Source organism: Neovison vison, chromosome 10, assembly GCF_020171115.1.
Source record: "Neovison vison isolate M4711 chromosome 10, ASM_NN_V1, whole genome shotgun sequence".
Taxonomy (NCBI): domain Eukaryota; kingdom Metazoa; phylum Chordata; class Mammalia; order Carnivora; family Mustelidae; genus Neogale; species Neogale vison.
This window is the reverse complement of record NC_058100.1, coordinates 59,173,253-59,191,234: the sequence shown is the minus strand read 5'-3', so window position 1 is coordinate 59,191,234 and position 17,982 is coordinate 59,173,253. Positions and strand designations below refer to the sequence as shown.

The 17,982-nt window shown below is 40.0% G+C and overlaps 1 protein-coding gene across 1 annotated transcript in view; it reads right to left on the bottom strand.

Annotated features, from left to right (window-relative positions):
- Positions 1-17,982, bottom strand: part of SLC9C2 (solute carrier family 9 member C2 (putative)) — a 101,216-nt gene that overhangs the window by 72,674 nt on the left and 10,560 nt on the right. The window contains exons 5-9 of the mRNA XM_044267389.1: positions 11,314-11,430; positions 9,843-10,004; positions 8,645-8,749; positions 5,208-5,307; positions 2,774-2,917 (exon numbers count right to left, since the gene is read on the bottom strand). Of these exons, the coding sequence (XP_044123324.1) occupies positions 2,774-2,917; positions 5,208-5,307; positions 8,645-8,749; positions 9,843-10,004; positions 11,314-11,430 (628 nt within the window). The remainder of the gene's footprint in view (positions 1-2,773; positions 2,918-5,207; positions 5,308-8,644; positions 8,750-9,842; positions 10,005-11,313; positions 11,431-17,982) is intronic.

Below are 17,982 nucleotides of genomic sequence, written 5' to 3'. Positions count from 1 at the left end.
GCTTAACACAGAGTCATCCAGGTGCCCCTCTCTTCTTTCTTCTTATTGGAGTATAGTTGACCCATGATGTTAATGTTAGTTTTATGTGCAACCTAGTGATTCCACAACTCTATTCTTACGCTATGTTCTCCACAAGTACCTACAGATCATTTTTCTGTAAGACCTTCTATCAAAAATGTAGAATCTATATTTAGAGGATCTGCACCAAAAGAATATCAGTACTATCCCTCGAAGGAGATTTCAGCAGAAATAAAATTGACATGTTCTCAGCCTCAAAAAATATATTGTGTATCAGTTGCTCAGCTGGGAATTTCACAAGCCAGTTTAGAGAATTTCTATCATTGAGAAACAGAAAATCTGCAATTACCATCTGCAACATATATAATTAATTTGAGCAAACTCCTCTGCCTTGCATTTAAGCCTTTTGCAAAGTAATTCTTACCAACATTTCCAGTCTTACTAAATGATCTCTCTCTGAAATACCATGGAGTCCAGCCAAAACAGAACAACTCATATCATTTCCTGATATCAAAAACAGAAAGGCAGTGTAGTAAAATCTCAGGAGTCAGTCTACCTAGGTTTCAAATTGAGGCTGCTTTTACTAACCATGTAAACTTAAGCAAGTTCTTTAACCTACTTATTTATTTAAAAGATTTTATTTATTTGTTTGAGAGAGTGGGCGAGAGAGAAAGAGAGAGCACAAGAGGGGAGAAGTTCAGAGGGAGGAGGAGACTCCCCATGGAGCTGGGAGCCTGATCCCGGGAATCTGGGATCATGACCTGAGCTGAAGGCAGGAACTTAACCAACCGAGCCACCCAGGCACCCTTTTTAACCTCTTTAAACCTCAGTTTCTTCACCTGTAAAGTGGAGGTGATATATAACAATAAGTAGACTTGCCTCAAAGGATTATTGTGAAGACTCGATTAAATGAGGCAACATACATAGGACTTAGAATGATGTTTTGAATGTGGTTAGCACTCAATACATGTTAGCAGTAATTATTGTGACCAGGCCTTAGTTTGGCTTATCCTCTAACATGTTTTTCTCAACAAGTCTCTTATGAAAAGTCCACCCATATTTTGAGGGACCCTCAGGATGACGCCTTCCATTAAAGCTTTTCCTCTAGTGAGATGGATCCAATAGTTCACCTCAGATCCCTGGCACTCCAAGCCATTTGACTTTGGGCAAGGTACTTTGCCTTTGTTGGCCAGTTTCTTCATCCATAAAATTCCCATCTCCTACTGTTGTTATGAAGATGAAATGAGACACCAGAAGTGTAGCTGAGCCAAACAATGTGCATATTCTTCATATTCTCTCTTCATATTCTGTGACCAGTTTCAATTGGAACATGAGCTTTCATCGTACAAAGAAGCGTAAATTGTATACACATCCTTGTGTGTGAGAGTGACTATCTGAGTGGCGTGCAGGACCTTCAGAGTCAGCAAAAGCAATGTCCCCTGAGAACCTCTTATAAAGGAATATCCCTTGGCCAGGTCTGTCCTCAGTGGAAATGACACTGTAATGAATTCTTATCAAAGACACACCTACCATGAGTGGGCAATGGCATTTAAAAGAAAACATGTTCATGGGCTCAGATTTAAATCCCAATTTTGTGGAATACTATGCAGCCATCAAAAGAAATGAAATCTTGCCATTTGCAATGATGTGGATGGAACTAGAGGGTATTGTGCTTGGTGAAATAAGTCAATAGGAGAAAGACAACTATCATATGGTCTCCCTGATATGAGGAAGTGGAGATGCAACATGGGGGGTTGGGAGGGTAGGAAAAGAATAAGTGAAACAAGATGAGATCGGGAGGGAGACAAACCATAAGAGACTCCTAATCTCACAAAACAAACTGAGGGTTGCCAGGGGGAGGGCAGTAGGGAGAGTGGGGTGGGGCTATGGACTTTGGGGAGGGTATGTGCTATGGTGAGTGCTGTGAAGTGTGTAAACCTGGCGATTCACAGACCTGTACCCCTGGGGCTAATAATACAGTAAATGTTCATAAAAAAAATTATTTTAAAAATCCCAGTTTGGGGGGCACCTGGGTGGCTCAGTTGGTTAAGTGTCTGCCTTTGGCTCAGGACATGATCCCAGAGTCCTGGGATCAAGCCCTGAATCGGGCTCCCTGCTCACTGGGGAGCCTGCTCCTCTCTCTCTCAAATAAATAAATAAAATCTTTTAAAAAATAATAAATAAACCCCAATTCTGCCCTTCAAATTGGGTAACTCTAGGCAAGTTTTTAACCATTCTGGGCTTCATCTGTGAAATGATGCAATAACACCTACTTCATAAGATTGTATTAGTATTAATAGTATAATGTACATGGTAGGTGCTTAATAAATGGCTTTATCATAGAAATAAGGATTAAGGTCAACAAAAATGTTAAGAGTCATTAATCTACTCCAGTGTTGCACAAACATTAACACACATGTTTCCTGGATCTCATCTCTAGAGATGCAATCCAATACATTGGGATGGGCCCATGAGTGAGCATTTCTATCAAGCTCATGGGTCCTGATACTGCGGCTGCTATCCTTGCCCCTTCTCCTTTTCTAGATGTAACTATGAAGCATGAAGAGACTTCCCCCAGTCGCACAGCAAGCTATTGTCAGGACCTTGACAACAACACAGGTTTTCTGACGTCACATCCAGAACTCTTCTTGCTATCACTCACTACCTCCCAATGCTAATTCTGGGCTTAAGAACCTAAGTCAAGGAAGCAAACTTTAAAAAATAAAAATGAAAAAAAAAAAACTATAATTCTTACCTTACAAAATTTACTGTTGCAAATAAGATGAACAAGAAAACCACAGTGTGAAAATTTAAATACTTGGTTTCTCCACATCCGATTACAATACCAAAGAAAATATATAATAATTGTTGGAATACAGCTGAAAACATTATTAGGAACCTTGGATGAATGGAAAACAAATCACAGTTTAAGCAATGGGTTTTTTAATAGTTGCCTTTTCACATAAAAGTATGTATCACATATCTATCACTCTTGTCTTATTAGCAGAGGTCCTTGCCTCCAAGCACTGTTGCAATCAACATTTAAAAGTATTTTGTTGGAACTAAAATCCACCCGGCTCCATATTCTCCAATACTCTTCATCACACCATGCCCATGGGCTGCCTCTCACAGGAGAACCGTAGGAGCAAGGCAGAAAAATAAAGCTCTCCACCTCTTCCCTGATTGGTGATGTGACAGTTTGCTGAGGTTAGCTGGCATCATATCAAACTGTTGGGTCTGCCACAGGTAAGCCCAGAACCACCTACTTAACCTTGACTTTTCAACATCTGACTGGATCATCTCACTGTCCTCTGCAGGATTTCTTCCTTCATGATTTGCTTGAAAGTCCCTTACCTTGAAAATCTCTCCTGTCTGCTTTTCTATCTACTGAATTCCTAAAAATCTCATAAGGCTAACTCTAATCCCATGTTCTTCATAAAACCATCCTAAGCACTCTCATTGGAAGTGACCCTCCTTTAAATCCCTACAGTCCCAATTGTCTATACCACCATGGTTTGTTAAGCAGACAAGTGAATTAGAATCACCCGTATTGCTTTCCATATAGCTATATACCTGGCCTGTCCCCAGAGTCTTACTGAGCAGATGGAACACAATGGTTCAGGCTTAGAGCTGTTGTGGTACCATGTGGTAATATGCTTGCACCCAGTCAAGGTTTGACTTCTATAAGCAGATTGCCTCCTCTTGGGCTCCTCCACTGGAACTTTCCCTTTCAACTAACTAGGTGAGTGTGCCTGTTCCACAAACCAGCCTCCTCACAGGTGGGTCCCAAGATCTACATTTGGAAAGCAGCATTAGGAAGCCTCATTTTGGCTTCGGAGGAAAACCATATTCTGTGACACAGCATTACACTCATCAAGTAGATGGTCCGATTCTCTATCTGATTCCCATCTCCTGCTTCATTAGATTTAGAACTCAGAGAAAGGAGGGGTTTGAGGTCCTCCCAGCCCCCAATGCTTAGTGTTCTGAAATTCAGAAATGATGGAATAACTGAGAATACTTTTTCAAATGTCTCCACAGGACCTAAAAAAAAAAATCCATACATATAGCAGGATCCCAATAAATATATAATGATTCATACTTACTGGTTTCTTACATAAACACGCCCAATCACTTAATAATAAGTGCCTTCTGAGAAGGGGACTTACTTACGTAACCCCAAACTGAGATACAACATCCAGATCACAGAAGACATTAAGAAAGGATAGGTTGAATAGGTTCAAGGATAAACAATTAAGTGAATACAATGCGTAATATATAGTGATGCTGACAGACAGCATGACTGAGCTCAGGAAACTGTCCAAATTCAGACAAAAAGTTCTATGAACTATTTATCCCCAAGGTTCTGGAGTCTAAAAACCAGGTAAGTGTCATATTCACATAGACACAACATTAGAAGAGTTACAGGTGCCAATTTTTTAATTTTGCCAAGAGAAGTTATTTTTAAAAAGATACCATCTTCTATCACTGGGATTTCATAAAAGAAAGAACATTTTAAACACCAAAAAAAGGAGAGACAGACCATAATTTCAGAACCATGGATAGTCGTCTATTTTTAAAAAAATGAATCTTCCTGGGAAAATTCAGGATTATGGCTTCTTGTTTTAGCATTTGCTTTCGTTTGATCTATGCTGGGCTAAGACTTATGAAGTAATTCTGAAACAATCCTATAAATTAGTACAGCTCTCTGCAGAGCCTAATTTATTTATCTGAGAAGACAGGCCAATGGTTTTCCCTCCATGCAGAGACAGTCACACGACACCTTGCATTACCAAATGTAAGAGTTTGGCTGGTGTGGCATCTTTCTGCTACTTTTCTTCTCCAGCTCTTCCTATATTAGGATGCTGCCATTCATAGATGTCATGAAGGAAACAAAGGAATGAGGTATTTTTTAAAATTTCTCACAATCCAAAGTAAATTTTTATCAAGAGTTATATATAAAAAGACCACAGCCTCTGAGCCACACCTACATAATTTGTGACAAAAGAATACCAATCAATGTCAACAATTGTTGGTACCTTAAGTGCTTTCAAATATAACCGGTAATAAAATTCAGAATTAAAAGGCAGAAGAAAGTTACAAAAGGGGTGTCTTATGGATCCAAGAAGGCAGAACCACTTAAGCACAAAACTTCTATGATATCTATGCCAAGTACACAATAGGAGACTTACTTAGTAACTATTAACTCAATCCTTGGTTTAAAGCTTAAGGAGTCTAAATTCAGTCCTACAGTGACTAACGCAACCATTCCTGACATTCCCAAAAATTCCACTGGGGAGGAAAAAAAAATGAGTAAAATTAGTTGCATTCAAATCCGCACACTGAGGTCCTTTATCTTGAGTGAAGAACTGGTGAGAGACTTAAGGGTCACAGTGCTTGGAAAGTTGTTCCAAGGATTGGCCTAATCCTGTAAATCAGGGGTTGGCAAACTTCTTCTGTAAAGGATCATAGAGTAAATATTCGGGCTTTGTGGGCCACCACAATGGACCTCAACCGTCGTAGCAGAACAACAGCCACAGATAGCCTGCCAACAAATGTGTGTATATTAAATAATAGACCCTAAGAGCTGAAGCGCTTTGGAGTAGGGCAGAGCTGGCTGCTCTGGGAATGTGACCTCCCTTTTCTCTCTTAGCATCCCTGCATCTGTAAAATGGGTGTAAAAGAATAATAATGCTCCACAGTTGTTGTGCAGATTCAACTAAATAACATGAAAAGTGCTTGGCATACTTTTAAATCAATGACTGTGTGATAGTCACTATTACTATGCTTTTATATATTTACTTTATACAGTCACTATTTACTAAGCCATTACTTAGTAAATTAATACTGTTTATTTAAATTTTATTTTTTTCAATATTTTCCATATTTATTTTATTATGCCTTTGGTTTACCTGGTCACTTAAGTCCACTTGTGATTTAGTTTTACCTACGTATCTAACTGAATTTAATATAAATAACCAAGGACAGTAAAACCAGGAGTGCTGGGAACTATGAGGATAGGGAAACTGTCTTTTGAAATCTCATTTCCACTTCCCTATAATTAGTATTACTGGATTTTAAAGCTTATCAAAAGTCTTTCTCAGTAACAGACAGTAGTACTTAGAGACAACATCTGCCATGAAGAAACCAGTAAATAACTTCATTTTAGAAATGATGTCATCCTATTTAGTATAATCCCAATGTTATAGGGTTGCATGGTATGAAGGCATACATTAACATATGTGTGTATGTTTATATGTATTTTTTTAAAGGCTGAGGACATACACCAAAACATGTCCGTGGTCTAATTTATAACACTGGTATGTAGGTGATTTTTTTTCTTCTTTAATTTTTCAGAATATTTCCAAAATTCTATAATCAGTATGTATTACTTTTATAATTAGACAAGGTTTTTACAAAATTATAAGTGCCATTCTGTTCAATTGTATTTTAAATGTTCCGAAGGGGAAAAAGTCGTGGACCATTTAATAAAGGAAGTATTTTTCATCTTCATAAAGCTGAGTAGTTAAAAATAGACTTGTATAGTTTTTCTGACTCAGTGGAGAAAACCATCACAGAAAGCCGATGCTGTAGACTAATGGCTCTCTCAGTCTTTGTCTCTCTCTTCCTCTCTCTGGTGTAGAAAAAGTGAAGGTTCTCCTCATAAAATCAAAGGGATTTTTTTCCCCTAAAATCAACAGGAATGATGACTGGATGTTTTCTAACTAAAATATATTTGGAAAATGATGGAAGTTTGACATTTATCACCCAGACCAACGATGATAGTGAAGAGACGGTGGAGCCATCAGCACTGACATGAGGAGGAGGGGGAGGCACTGTTTGTAGGAGTTTTAAAACAATAAAACTAATGAAAAGTTTTCTGCTCTTCATTATCTCCATTCCCCAGAAATTCTGAATCACGTCGACAAAATATTCCTCTTGCTTCTAGAAGCAAGAGGTATACCTCTGGCGCACACTATTATAAAACCCATTGTGTCTCATGAATTATACATTGACTCTTCAAGTGCCTTTTGTCCCCTCAATCAAATTTTCTTCCATGGGCTGATATGTTAATATTTCCAACTGTACGACCTGTCAACCGAACAATGTTCCTGAAGCCTTGTGTCCTTTGTGAGGCAGTGTCTGTGCTATTTTTGTTTTGTTTCATGAAAAAGAGTGAATGTGCTAGTACAAGTGATTTCTTGAGGTCCAGATTTCATGACTTGAACACAATTGAGACAAAAAAGGAAATTAGTGCATGTGCTCAAAGAGGTGATGCTCTAACTTTAATCAGATGTTCTCTGGACTTAAGCCAGTTGGCTGAGTGTTCCTTAGTGAGGGAAGAAAACAGAATTAGGCAACATAACAGAAATGTAACATTAGAGAATGTGTAAATTTGAATTTTATCTATGTTTGACAATGGAATTTCTGGCAATGGAACTTTTCCTGATAACATGTCTATTACTGACTTCTGCTGTCAGGAACTTATTAAATAAAAGAGTAAAGGACTGCCCGAAGTGTTTCTTTAATTCCTGAAGCAGAGGAAAATGCAACGAAGGAGAGAGGACTATCCGTTTCTGGGGCTGCTGGAACAGAGTACCACAAACTATCTTAAACAGCATGAATTATATTGTCTCAGAGTTCTGGAGGCTAGAGGTCCAACATCAAGGCTCAGCAGTGATTCCCTCTGGGACTAGGAGGAAGCATCTGTTCCAGGCTTTCCAACCACTGACTGGAAGCACCTTCATCTTTTAGAAGGAAAGTGGAAAGGAACCAACATTTGTTGGCTGCCCTAACTTGAGTCCAGTGGCGAGCTGGTAAATGTTAAAATCAGCTCTCTGGAGGTAATAAATAAATAAATAAATTAATTAAAAAAATAATAATAAAAAAATCAATCAATCCCTGCTGCCAATTTCCATGGTGTAAATGCTCCCAATAGGCCCAATTTCAAATGATGCTGCCTGCACAGAGTTCTGAAGACATATGTGCCATCAGCTCCTGCAAGGAGGTAAGTTCTATCTCCAGCACATCAGCATGAGCAAGTCACCTAACACACATTATCTCGCTGGTGCCAGCAATAACCCTATAAATTAGGTGTCTCTATACCACTTTCATAGATGAGGAAACTAGCTAAAGCTTAGAGAGAGTGAGTAAAATCCCAAGGTCAACAAGCGAATAAACTGTGAAGTTTGAATTCAAGTTTGAATAAACTGTGAGGTTTGAATTCAAGTCTGCCGAACTCCAAAGCTCTTCAAGAACTCGTATCAGTTTATTCGACCAACATGTGTTAAATTACTTTCAGGCATATGGGGAGCACTGGGCCCGGCTGGGAGGGGGACACACAGAGACAGGAATAAATAAAAAGTTGAATAAAAGACAGCCTCCACGCCTCAAGAAACTCGTGATCTAGTGGAAGAAATGGAAATATTAATTTTTAAAATTTTCTCTTCAGATATTTAAGGCATCCATAAAGGTTCACGGGGAGAAAGAAGAGAGGAAGGAAGAATGGGAGGGAGGGAGGAAGGGAGGGAGGAAGAAAAAAAGAAAGAAGGAGGAAATGACCCTTCAGTGAAGGCTTTCTGTAATTTTACTGATTGGGGCAGTAAGCAGCTCCTGGGTGGCCATTTACCTACAGAGGAAGTAGCACTTTTAGGTAACGGGAGGTGACAGGAGGAGTAATTAAGCTCTTGATATCTGAGGTCTTTCCCAGGTCGAAGTGGCTCTACTGTGTGGCGTGAGAGCAGAAGCAAGATCTGACTGTCTCAGTGTAGTTCCTACAGCTCTTGGGGACTAGCTACCTCCTTCAGGCCAGTAACAACGTGAACTGCCCATCTCACTAGACGAAACCAACAAATGATCATTGCCGGGCTAGCAGTGCTAGGCTCTCCGCTTCCTGCGATTATTCCACTCCCTGCTTCTCTTCCAGACACAGGTATGCCCGATTTCTCCCTCTCTTTCCCTGCCTCCTAGCTGCTGGTAAAGGCTGCCGTTCCTACAGTCTCCTCAGTCTGGTACCCACTGAATGAAAGACGGTTGGGTTGGAAAGACTTCAGGAGCGTCTCTCCCAGCAAACTCATTTTAGAAATGGGCTGCTAAGGGTCAGGACAGGAATCAGCTCAGTGATGATTCCTCTTGCAGGGGACTGCTGGTGATTAAATGAAAGTTCAAAGGGTGCCTGGGTGGCTCAGTGGGTTAAGCCTCTGCCTTTGGCTCAGGTCATGATCTAACGGTCCTGAGATCAAGTCCCGCATTGGGCTTTCTGCTCGGTGGGGAGTCTGCTTTCCCCTCTCTCTCTGCCTGCCTCTCTGCCTCCTTGTGATCTCTGTCAAATAAGTAAATAAAAATCATCGGGAAAAAAAAAAAAGTAAGGTCAAAAGGTGGGGCTCAAAAAGAATAACAGAGTATTTACAAGGAGAAGAAATACAGAGGGAAGGGATGGGGACTTGGAATTAAGGGAACCTTAGGAGAGACCGGGAAAGAGCTAGAAGTGGCAGAAGGATAATATGACAAGATGCACAGAGGGGCTATCACAAGGAGGAAGCAAATGAGAAGAGGCAACTGGATTCAAGATCAATGAAAACCAAAATATGGGGCGCCTGGGTGGCTCAGTGGGTTAGGCCCACTCAGGATCCCAGGGTCCTGAGAGGGAGCCCCGCATCGGGCTCTCTGCTCAGCAAGGAGCCTGCCTCCCCCCTTCTCTCTGCCAGCCTCTCTGCCTACTTGTGATCTCTGTCTGTCAAATAAATAAATAAAATCTTAAAAAAAAACACAAAGATACATAAAATTCCCTTTAAGGACAGCAGTTTTTGTATCTGCTTCTGCCTTACCAATGTAGAAAGTCATGTACACCATTGAAATGCAAAGAATGACACTGGTAAGTATATTGCTAAAGAGGTCAGTCAGTATAAACTGAATGATCCTTGCACACGAATATCCACATATTATGCTTCCCAAGATGTCCAAGCAGAGGCTCAAGATTATTTGTAACTCTGGAAAAAGAAAATAAGAAAAAAAGGAAGTTGAACTACAGTTTTCATTTCTCTCACTGATGGCATTTGTGTCTATGCACTTTGGTTTGCTTTTTGATTTTGAATGGGACCTTGTTCTTCAGCAAGTGGAAGCTTCCCATGAAAGCCTGGCAAAACAGACACTCTGGGGTGTATTTCCCTTACAGTCGGCTGCTGGAGATTCGCTTCTCCGGGGACAGCAGACTCGAATGTCCTCAGAAGCCAGGCAGGGAGCATAGATGTGAAAAGCCTGTGACAAACTGGGGAGTGAATGTCTGACCAAAGGACATCCGAATTCATATTTTTTACAAACTGTATTAGGGCCAAGCAAATCATGTCCAGAGTCCCCATCAACCTGTTGTCTATTTGTGACCCCGGCCCCCAGCCCAGGGGCATTTGGGAAATGGAGAAGAGGAATTTTCCATAGTCACAATAAATGAGGGCAACAGTGGTAGGAGTGAGCAGGTTTCAGGCAATGCCGAGGGTAGTCCTAAATAACAGACTGTCCCATCCCAAACACCTGTAGCTCCCCACTGAGAAGCCCTGCAAAGCCCTTTTATCACCAATGTTCTTCCTCCTTTTAGCACCTCTGTCCTAAAACTATCAAACCGATCAGGAGTTCACCTTTTCCCTTTTCATGCTGTGATTTCACTGCCTGCTTTCTTTTCTAGGAGAACCACATCTGGAAACCTTGCAAAGCAGCGGGCTCCATATCCCAGTGAACTTCAACCACAAGAATCTAGTATGGCTTCTAGGACCTGACTCTGCAGTGCTGCCAGAAACGTTCTGCCTCCGCCCGCAGGCTCAAAGTCAGGATCAGGTAAATTCTTAATATCCGCTCACTGAGACCCGGATTGATCCAGGCAAGAAGTTACTCTGAGCCAGATGATGTGTGTGCCTGTGTGTGTCTGGGTGTGAAGGAAAGAGATGAAATGGATTTCTTTAACATACTTTCTCCCTTACTGTCCAAGAAAACACATAGATGGTAATTATTTTCTTGTTATCTGATATGCTATTTTGATTGGTCCAAAAGTAAAGTATAGAGAAAGCAGTAAAGTTAAGAAATCTTGAATGTGTTTTATTTTATTTTTATTTTTTTTAAGATTTTTTTATTTATTTAAGTAATCTGTATACCCAACATGGGTCTCGAACCCATGACCCTGAGATAGAGAGTCACATGCCCTCTGATCAAACCAGACAGGTGCCCTTTAATATATTTTAATTTCAGTGTGAACTGAAATGTATCATACAAGAATGATTCTAGAAAATAAAACAAAAAAGATGCTCCTACCTGTAAATACAGCCACGTGGAGACTGTTGCTCCGAAATACTCCAAAACAAATGGATGTGAAGCCACAAATGATCATTGATTCTCCTCTTATGATATCAGTATACATTTTGGAAATACCTGGAAAGGGAAATAAAAAATATAATTTAATTTGGTACATGAAAATGATGCTCTTGCACAAGAAACACAAAAATAGAAGAGAAGGAATATGTCAGACAAAAAACAAGAAAGCCATGACTGGGATGGTTCTGTGAGACAATCACAATCATCTTTTTTTAAAAAAAGATTTTATTTATTTATTTGACACAAAGAGAGAAATCACAAGTAGGCAGAGAGGCAGTTGGGTTGAGGGGGGAAGCAGACTCCCCATAGAGCAGAGAGCCCAATGTGGGGCTTGATCCCAGGACCCTGGGATCGTGATCTGAGCCAAAATCAGAGGCTTAACCCACTGAGCCACCCAGGTGCCCCACAATCACCATTTTTAATCTCTCCAATGATAGAGGAACAGGACAAGAGCATTCTTTGAAGTGTCCACGGCCTCAAACCATGCTTGAGTTTTGGAATGAGACAGAGCACTTCTCAGGACACAATATTTAGCTTGAATAAACATGAATAGACTCCACAAAAATCACATTTTAGAAATAAGTACAGAGGTGCCTGGGTGGCTCCTTTGGTTGAGTGTCCAATCTTGATTTTGGCTCAGATCGTGATCTCAGGGTTGTGAGATCAAGCGCTGCATCAGGCTCCACATTGGGTATGGAGCCTGCTTAAGATTCTCTCTCTCCCTCTGCCCTTCCCTCCTCCCCCGGTGCACACATGTGCGCGTGCGCTCGTGCATACACACACACACACACTCTCTCTCTCTCTCTCTCTCAAATAATAAAAGGAAAAAGGAAAGAAGTACAAAGGATGACCCAGCAATTCTACTCATAGACATATGCCCAAGAGAACTGAAAACCCATGTCCACACAAAAATTTGTACACGAATGTTCATAGCAGCATTATTCATAATAATCAATTGAATTATTAATCCACAGAAAAGAATGAAGTACTAACTGATATGTGTTACAACATGGATGAACTTTGAAAGCATTATACAGAGTGAAAGAAGCCAAACATGGAAACCATGTTGTATGGTTTGATGTGTATGAAATGTCCAGAATAGGCAAATCCATAGACAGAAAACAGACTCAGGGTTGCTAAGGGTTTGGGCAAATGGAAGAATGAGAAGTGACTGCTAATGGGTAGGAGATTTCTTTTGGGGTGATAAAAATGTTCTAAAATTATATAGTGATGATGGTTGTATAATTCTGCAAATATAGACCACTGAAACCTACAGTTTAAATATTTTTTAAATTTTTTCTTTTTAAGTAGGCTCCACACCCAATAATGGGGCTTGAACTCATGACCCTGAGGATCAAGAATCGCGGGCCCTACTGCCTGAGCTAGCCACACACCCTTGTAGTTTAAAAGGATGAATTTTATGGTATGTGGATTATATTTCAATAAAGCTGTTAATAAAAATTAAATACAAAATCTTACTGGTACTTAGCATTCACAAACAGCTTAGTGTAATGGTAAATATAATCAAATTAATTGCTCTGTGATATACAGACAGAGGATGAGAGTGACTGGCACTTGTTCAACTGGTATCCCTCTTCTGATGTTGGTAAAAATACTGGTTTTATCCAGGGTGACAATGTGTCCCGTTAAATGACCACTTTTCCTCATAGCCTAGGCTTCTAAGAGTACCCACTGAGATAAAAATAAGCGGAAGTCACCAACTGGTACTTCAAGAAAATTTCTTGGAGGGAGAGGTGACTTGATTGAAAAGAGCATTGGGGCGCCTGGGTGGCTCAGTGGGTTAGGCCGCTGCCTTCGGCTCGGGTCATGATCTCAGGGTTCTGGGATTGAGTCCTGCATGGGGCTCCGTGCTCAGCGGGGAGCCTGCTTCCTCCTCTCTCTCTCTCTGCCTATTTGTGATCTCTCTCTGTCAGATGAATAAATAAAAAATATTTAAAAAAAAAGAAAAGAGCATCTTTTGGTCCCTTGTTGTTCTTCCTCTTCTTACCTGAAATGTGGAATGTGATGGCCGGAATTTTAATCACCAACTTGTGATCCTGAGAGTGGGAACCATTCGCAAAGAATGGGGGAGCAGATAAATCCACCCCACATTTTGCTTTAAATGTCATCTTTTAAAGCGATTTAAAATAAGAAAAAAGTCGTATTTCCCCATATGTTGCCAATTACAGTACTTCCTACTGCTTTGTGTAGATCCAAATTTCCATTTGATGCCAGTTTCTCTCTGCCTAACTTCCTTTAACATTTTTTTTTTTTAAATAGCGCAGGGTTACTGGTGGTAAATTCTTTCAACTTCAATATATTTAAGAAAGATATTCTTTGCTTTTGAAAGATATTCTCATTGAGAATTCCTAGCTTTTCTTTTGGTACTTAAACAATGTCGCTCCACCATCTTTTGGCTTGCATTGTTTCTGAAAAGAAGTTATTATTTTTGTTCCTCTGCATATAATGTGTCTCTTTTCCCCCCTCTGGCTGCCTTTAAGATATTCTCTTTATCATTGCTTTCTAAGAACTTGATTTTTACATGCCATGATGTAGTTTTTTGTTTCTTGGGCTCATGGTATGTTGAGCTTCTTGAAATCTGTGGCTATAAAATCTTCATCAAGTTTAGAAAATTTTCATTCATTATTTCTTCAAATATTTTTCCTTTCTTCCTGTCTCCTCTCTTTGGGGGACTTGGATATTAAGCCACATGAAGTTGTCCCACAGGTGCTCACAGATGTTCTATTCGCTTCTCTTAGTCTTTCTCTCTGTGTGCTTCATTTTGGGTTGTTTGTACTGCTGATAGGAGTAAGTTCTACCCCAGCATTAATCTTTCCTCTAATTTTTTGAACATATAGAATACAGTTACAATAACTGCTTTAAGGTTTTTGTCTACTAATTCTACCGCCTGCCTCACTACTCCCTCTACTTACTCTTTTTGTATGCTTTATGGGTTATATTTTCCTGCTTCTTTGATACCACCAAGAAGATATGACTGGCCGTTGACCCGTGACTTGGTCCTGCATGACTGAAGGCCCTTCAGCCCCTCCCCTGTCCCTGGAATGTGAGTTCCACTTGCCTTTCCTGCTCCCAGAGGTTGCTCCAAGGACAGAGCCTTGAGATAGTGATGTGGTGTTCAGAACTCCCGCACCGTGTACGTGACTGGACCCAGGGAACTTCTCTAGATAAACTTTCCAGATTTGGTGGGCAGGTGCAGGAATGTCTCATCTTAGCCCAAGCTAAGCCCTGTACGTAAGTTTCTTTTGCTTACAAAAACTGTCAACTACTAACCTGCAGTGACCTGCCTCTTGCTTTAGTCTCTCCCCTGCCCTCCACGTATGCGAGTCAGTTTCAAATCACACCCAGGAAACTCCCAGGAGGGCTGCTAACCAGTCTTCAGCTTACTACCTGTTGCTAGCTTTCACTGTAACAGAAGGCACAACAATACTGGTTAAAGAGGTGTAGAAACTATTAGCACATTTGGTTTAGTTGGTCAAGAAATCCTTTCATCCTTCATCAAATTCAGTGAGTCAACCAGGAATAGGTAAAATATGAGGTCTGAAGTATGAAGATTTTTTTTAAAAGATTGTATTTACTTGAGAGAGAGAAAGAGAACACCAGCAGGAAGAGGGTGAGGAAGCAGGCTCCCTGCTTAGCCCTGATCTGAGGCTGGATCCCAGAACCCTGGGATCATGACCTGAGCAGAGATCAAGACACTTAATTGGTTGAACCACCCACATGCCCCAGTATGAAGCTTTGACCTTGACTTACAGCGTTTAATAGCAAAATACCGTAAGAATTACTTCCCCATTCTTTATTGGCTTAATGTGGAACTAACTTAGGTTCTCTAATTCATTGTGAAATTTGGATAAGGAAAGAATAAAACAAAAACCACGTACAATTTCACAACTCAGATACAACCTTAATGTTGAGGTCTTTTTCTAAGCTTATAAACTTTTTCCTCAATTGAGATCATACGAAAACTAAACACATTACTCCTTTATAAGGACGTATTCCAGATTTGTTTTAAAGCAAAAATTTCAGCCCAGTACATTCTTTTCAAACAGGTAATAAATAGACAAGTTCCTTTTCTTTTTTTTTTTCTTTCCTTTTTAAGATTTAATTAATTTATTTGACAGAGAGAGAGACAGGGAGAGAGGGAACACAAGCAGGGGACGTGGGTGAGGGAGAAGCAGGCTTCCCGCTGAGCAAGGAACCCGATGCAGGACACTATCCCAAGACCCTGGGATCATGACCTAAGCCAAAGGCAGATCCCACGCCCAATGACTGAGCTACCCAGGTGCCCCGACAAGTTCCTTTTCTCTTGCATGTGAACACCCACTACTTTTTGCAGTGGCTCGGGCCATTGAAACTGCAGAGTTTACACGGCACAAGGGTACCACATCAGAAGAAGCACTATTCAAGCGCTTATAGGAACTATAGTTTTGTGTATTATGATAATTTTAGGCATGTGGCAAAACTATCTTTCCTTTAAAAAATTAATGTATTACAACAGTTAGAAATGAACTGTTTTTGAAGAAAGGACCATTTATCTAATTCACACATAGAGCCTAAATGATGACTCTGTGAATACCATAAAGAAGAATGATATCCCCCCTAAAAATGAGCCAAAATTTGTTTTACAAGGAAAAAATGTTATTGGATCCAGAATCCACATACCACCTTGAGCATTACTGACATAAAGAAATATCAACTAAGAGCTAAATAGCTTCATTAGTTTTCTTTTAAAGAAATTGAAAACTTTCCATTATACTTCTTTTTTGAAAAAAATTGAATATTGAAACTGCAATAAATAATGTTATAAATAGTGTTATTATAGTCACTTACAGTCATGAGATTTCAGAAAAAGGAGCAGGAAAAAAATGAGATGAATAAAACAGCTGGTAAATACAAATGGCTAAATGAGAAAGGCAGATGAAGGAAAAATAGGGAAAATTATACTTAAAAAAGAGAGAGAGAAAGAAAAAAGAGTGAGAGAAAAAAGAGAGAGACAGGATGAGATTCTTTGAGAAATATGACAATTTAGGATATCATTACCAAAAGTGTCTTAAAACTTATGTTTTCCCAACTGCACATATAAATGGGTATAAAATTGGGAATCCCACTTGTGGGCAAGGTTGGATGTTTCCCATTCCAGTCATAAGGCAATATATTTCCACTCAAATAAATACCTTAAAATTGGTTAGGAAAATATTTTCAAGTCAAAAACAGAAACCACAGCATCTAATCATTTCATGTTTTTGCTGCTGTGTTAATAAAACATGACAACAGGGGGATGTTTCAGAGTAAAACCATCTTTTACCAAATAAGAGGGAAGTACTGCAGGACTTGAAACCCTCTTGGGAATAAGCTATTATTGAACATGTTTTTGCCCAACTATGTTCCTACCCATTTCTTTTAAATAAACTACACCCCCTTCCATACCTGCTTTAAAGTTAGCTAGTTCAAAAGGAGACTGTTCTTCCTTCTCTTTATTTTGTTCCTTTTTTCCTCCCCACCTAACTCCCTCCATCACCCCTCAGTTTGTTCTGTATTGTTAAGTGTCTCTTATGTTTATTTCCCTCTCTCCCTTCCCCCCCATTCCCATGTATTCATTTGTTTCCTTTCTGAAATTCCACCTATGAGTTGGATCATACTGTATTTGTCTTTCTCTGACTGGCTTATTTCACTTAGCATAATACACTCTCCTTCCATCACATTGTCACAAATGGCAAAATTTCATTCTTTTTGGTGGCTGAATGATATTCCATTGTGTATATATACTATATTTTCTTTATCCATTCATCAGTCAGTGGACATCTGGGCTCTCTCAATAATTTGGCTATTGTTGATGATATTGCTATAAACAGCACGGCGCATGTACACTTTTGAATCAGCATTTTTATATCCTTTGCATAAATATTTAGCAGTGCAATTGCTGCATCTAGGGTAGTTCTATTTCCAGCCTTTTGAGGAACCTCCATACTGTTTTCCGGAGTGCCAGTTTGCATTCCCACTAACAGTGTAAGGACGTTCCCCTTTCTCCACATCCTCTTCAACACCTGTTGCTTCTTGTATTGTTAATTTTAGACATTCTGACAGGTGCGAGGTAGTATCTCATTGTGGTTTTGATTTTTACTTCCCTGATGATGAGTGATATGGAGCATTTTTCATGTGCCTGTTAACCATCTGGATGTCTTCCTTGGAAAAATGTCTGTTCAGGGGCGCCTGGGTGGCTCAGTGGGTTAAAGTCTCTGCCTTCCACTCAGGTTATGATCTCAGGGTCCGAGGATCGAGCCCCGCTTTGGGCTCTCTGCTTGGCGGGGAGCCTGCTTCCTGTCTCTCTCTCTGCCTGCCTCTCTGCCTACTTGTGATCTCTGTCTATCAAAGAAAGAAAGAAAGATTTCTGTTCATGTCTTCTGCCTATTTCTTGACTGGATTTTTTGGGTTTTGGCTGTTGAGTTCTTAACAGACTTTGGATACTAACCCTTATCAGATAAGTCATTTGCAAATATCTTCCCCCATTCCATAGGTTGCCTTTTGTTGGTTGTTTCCTTCACTGTGCAGAAACTTTTTATCTTGACGAAGTCCCAATAGTTCATTTTTGCT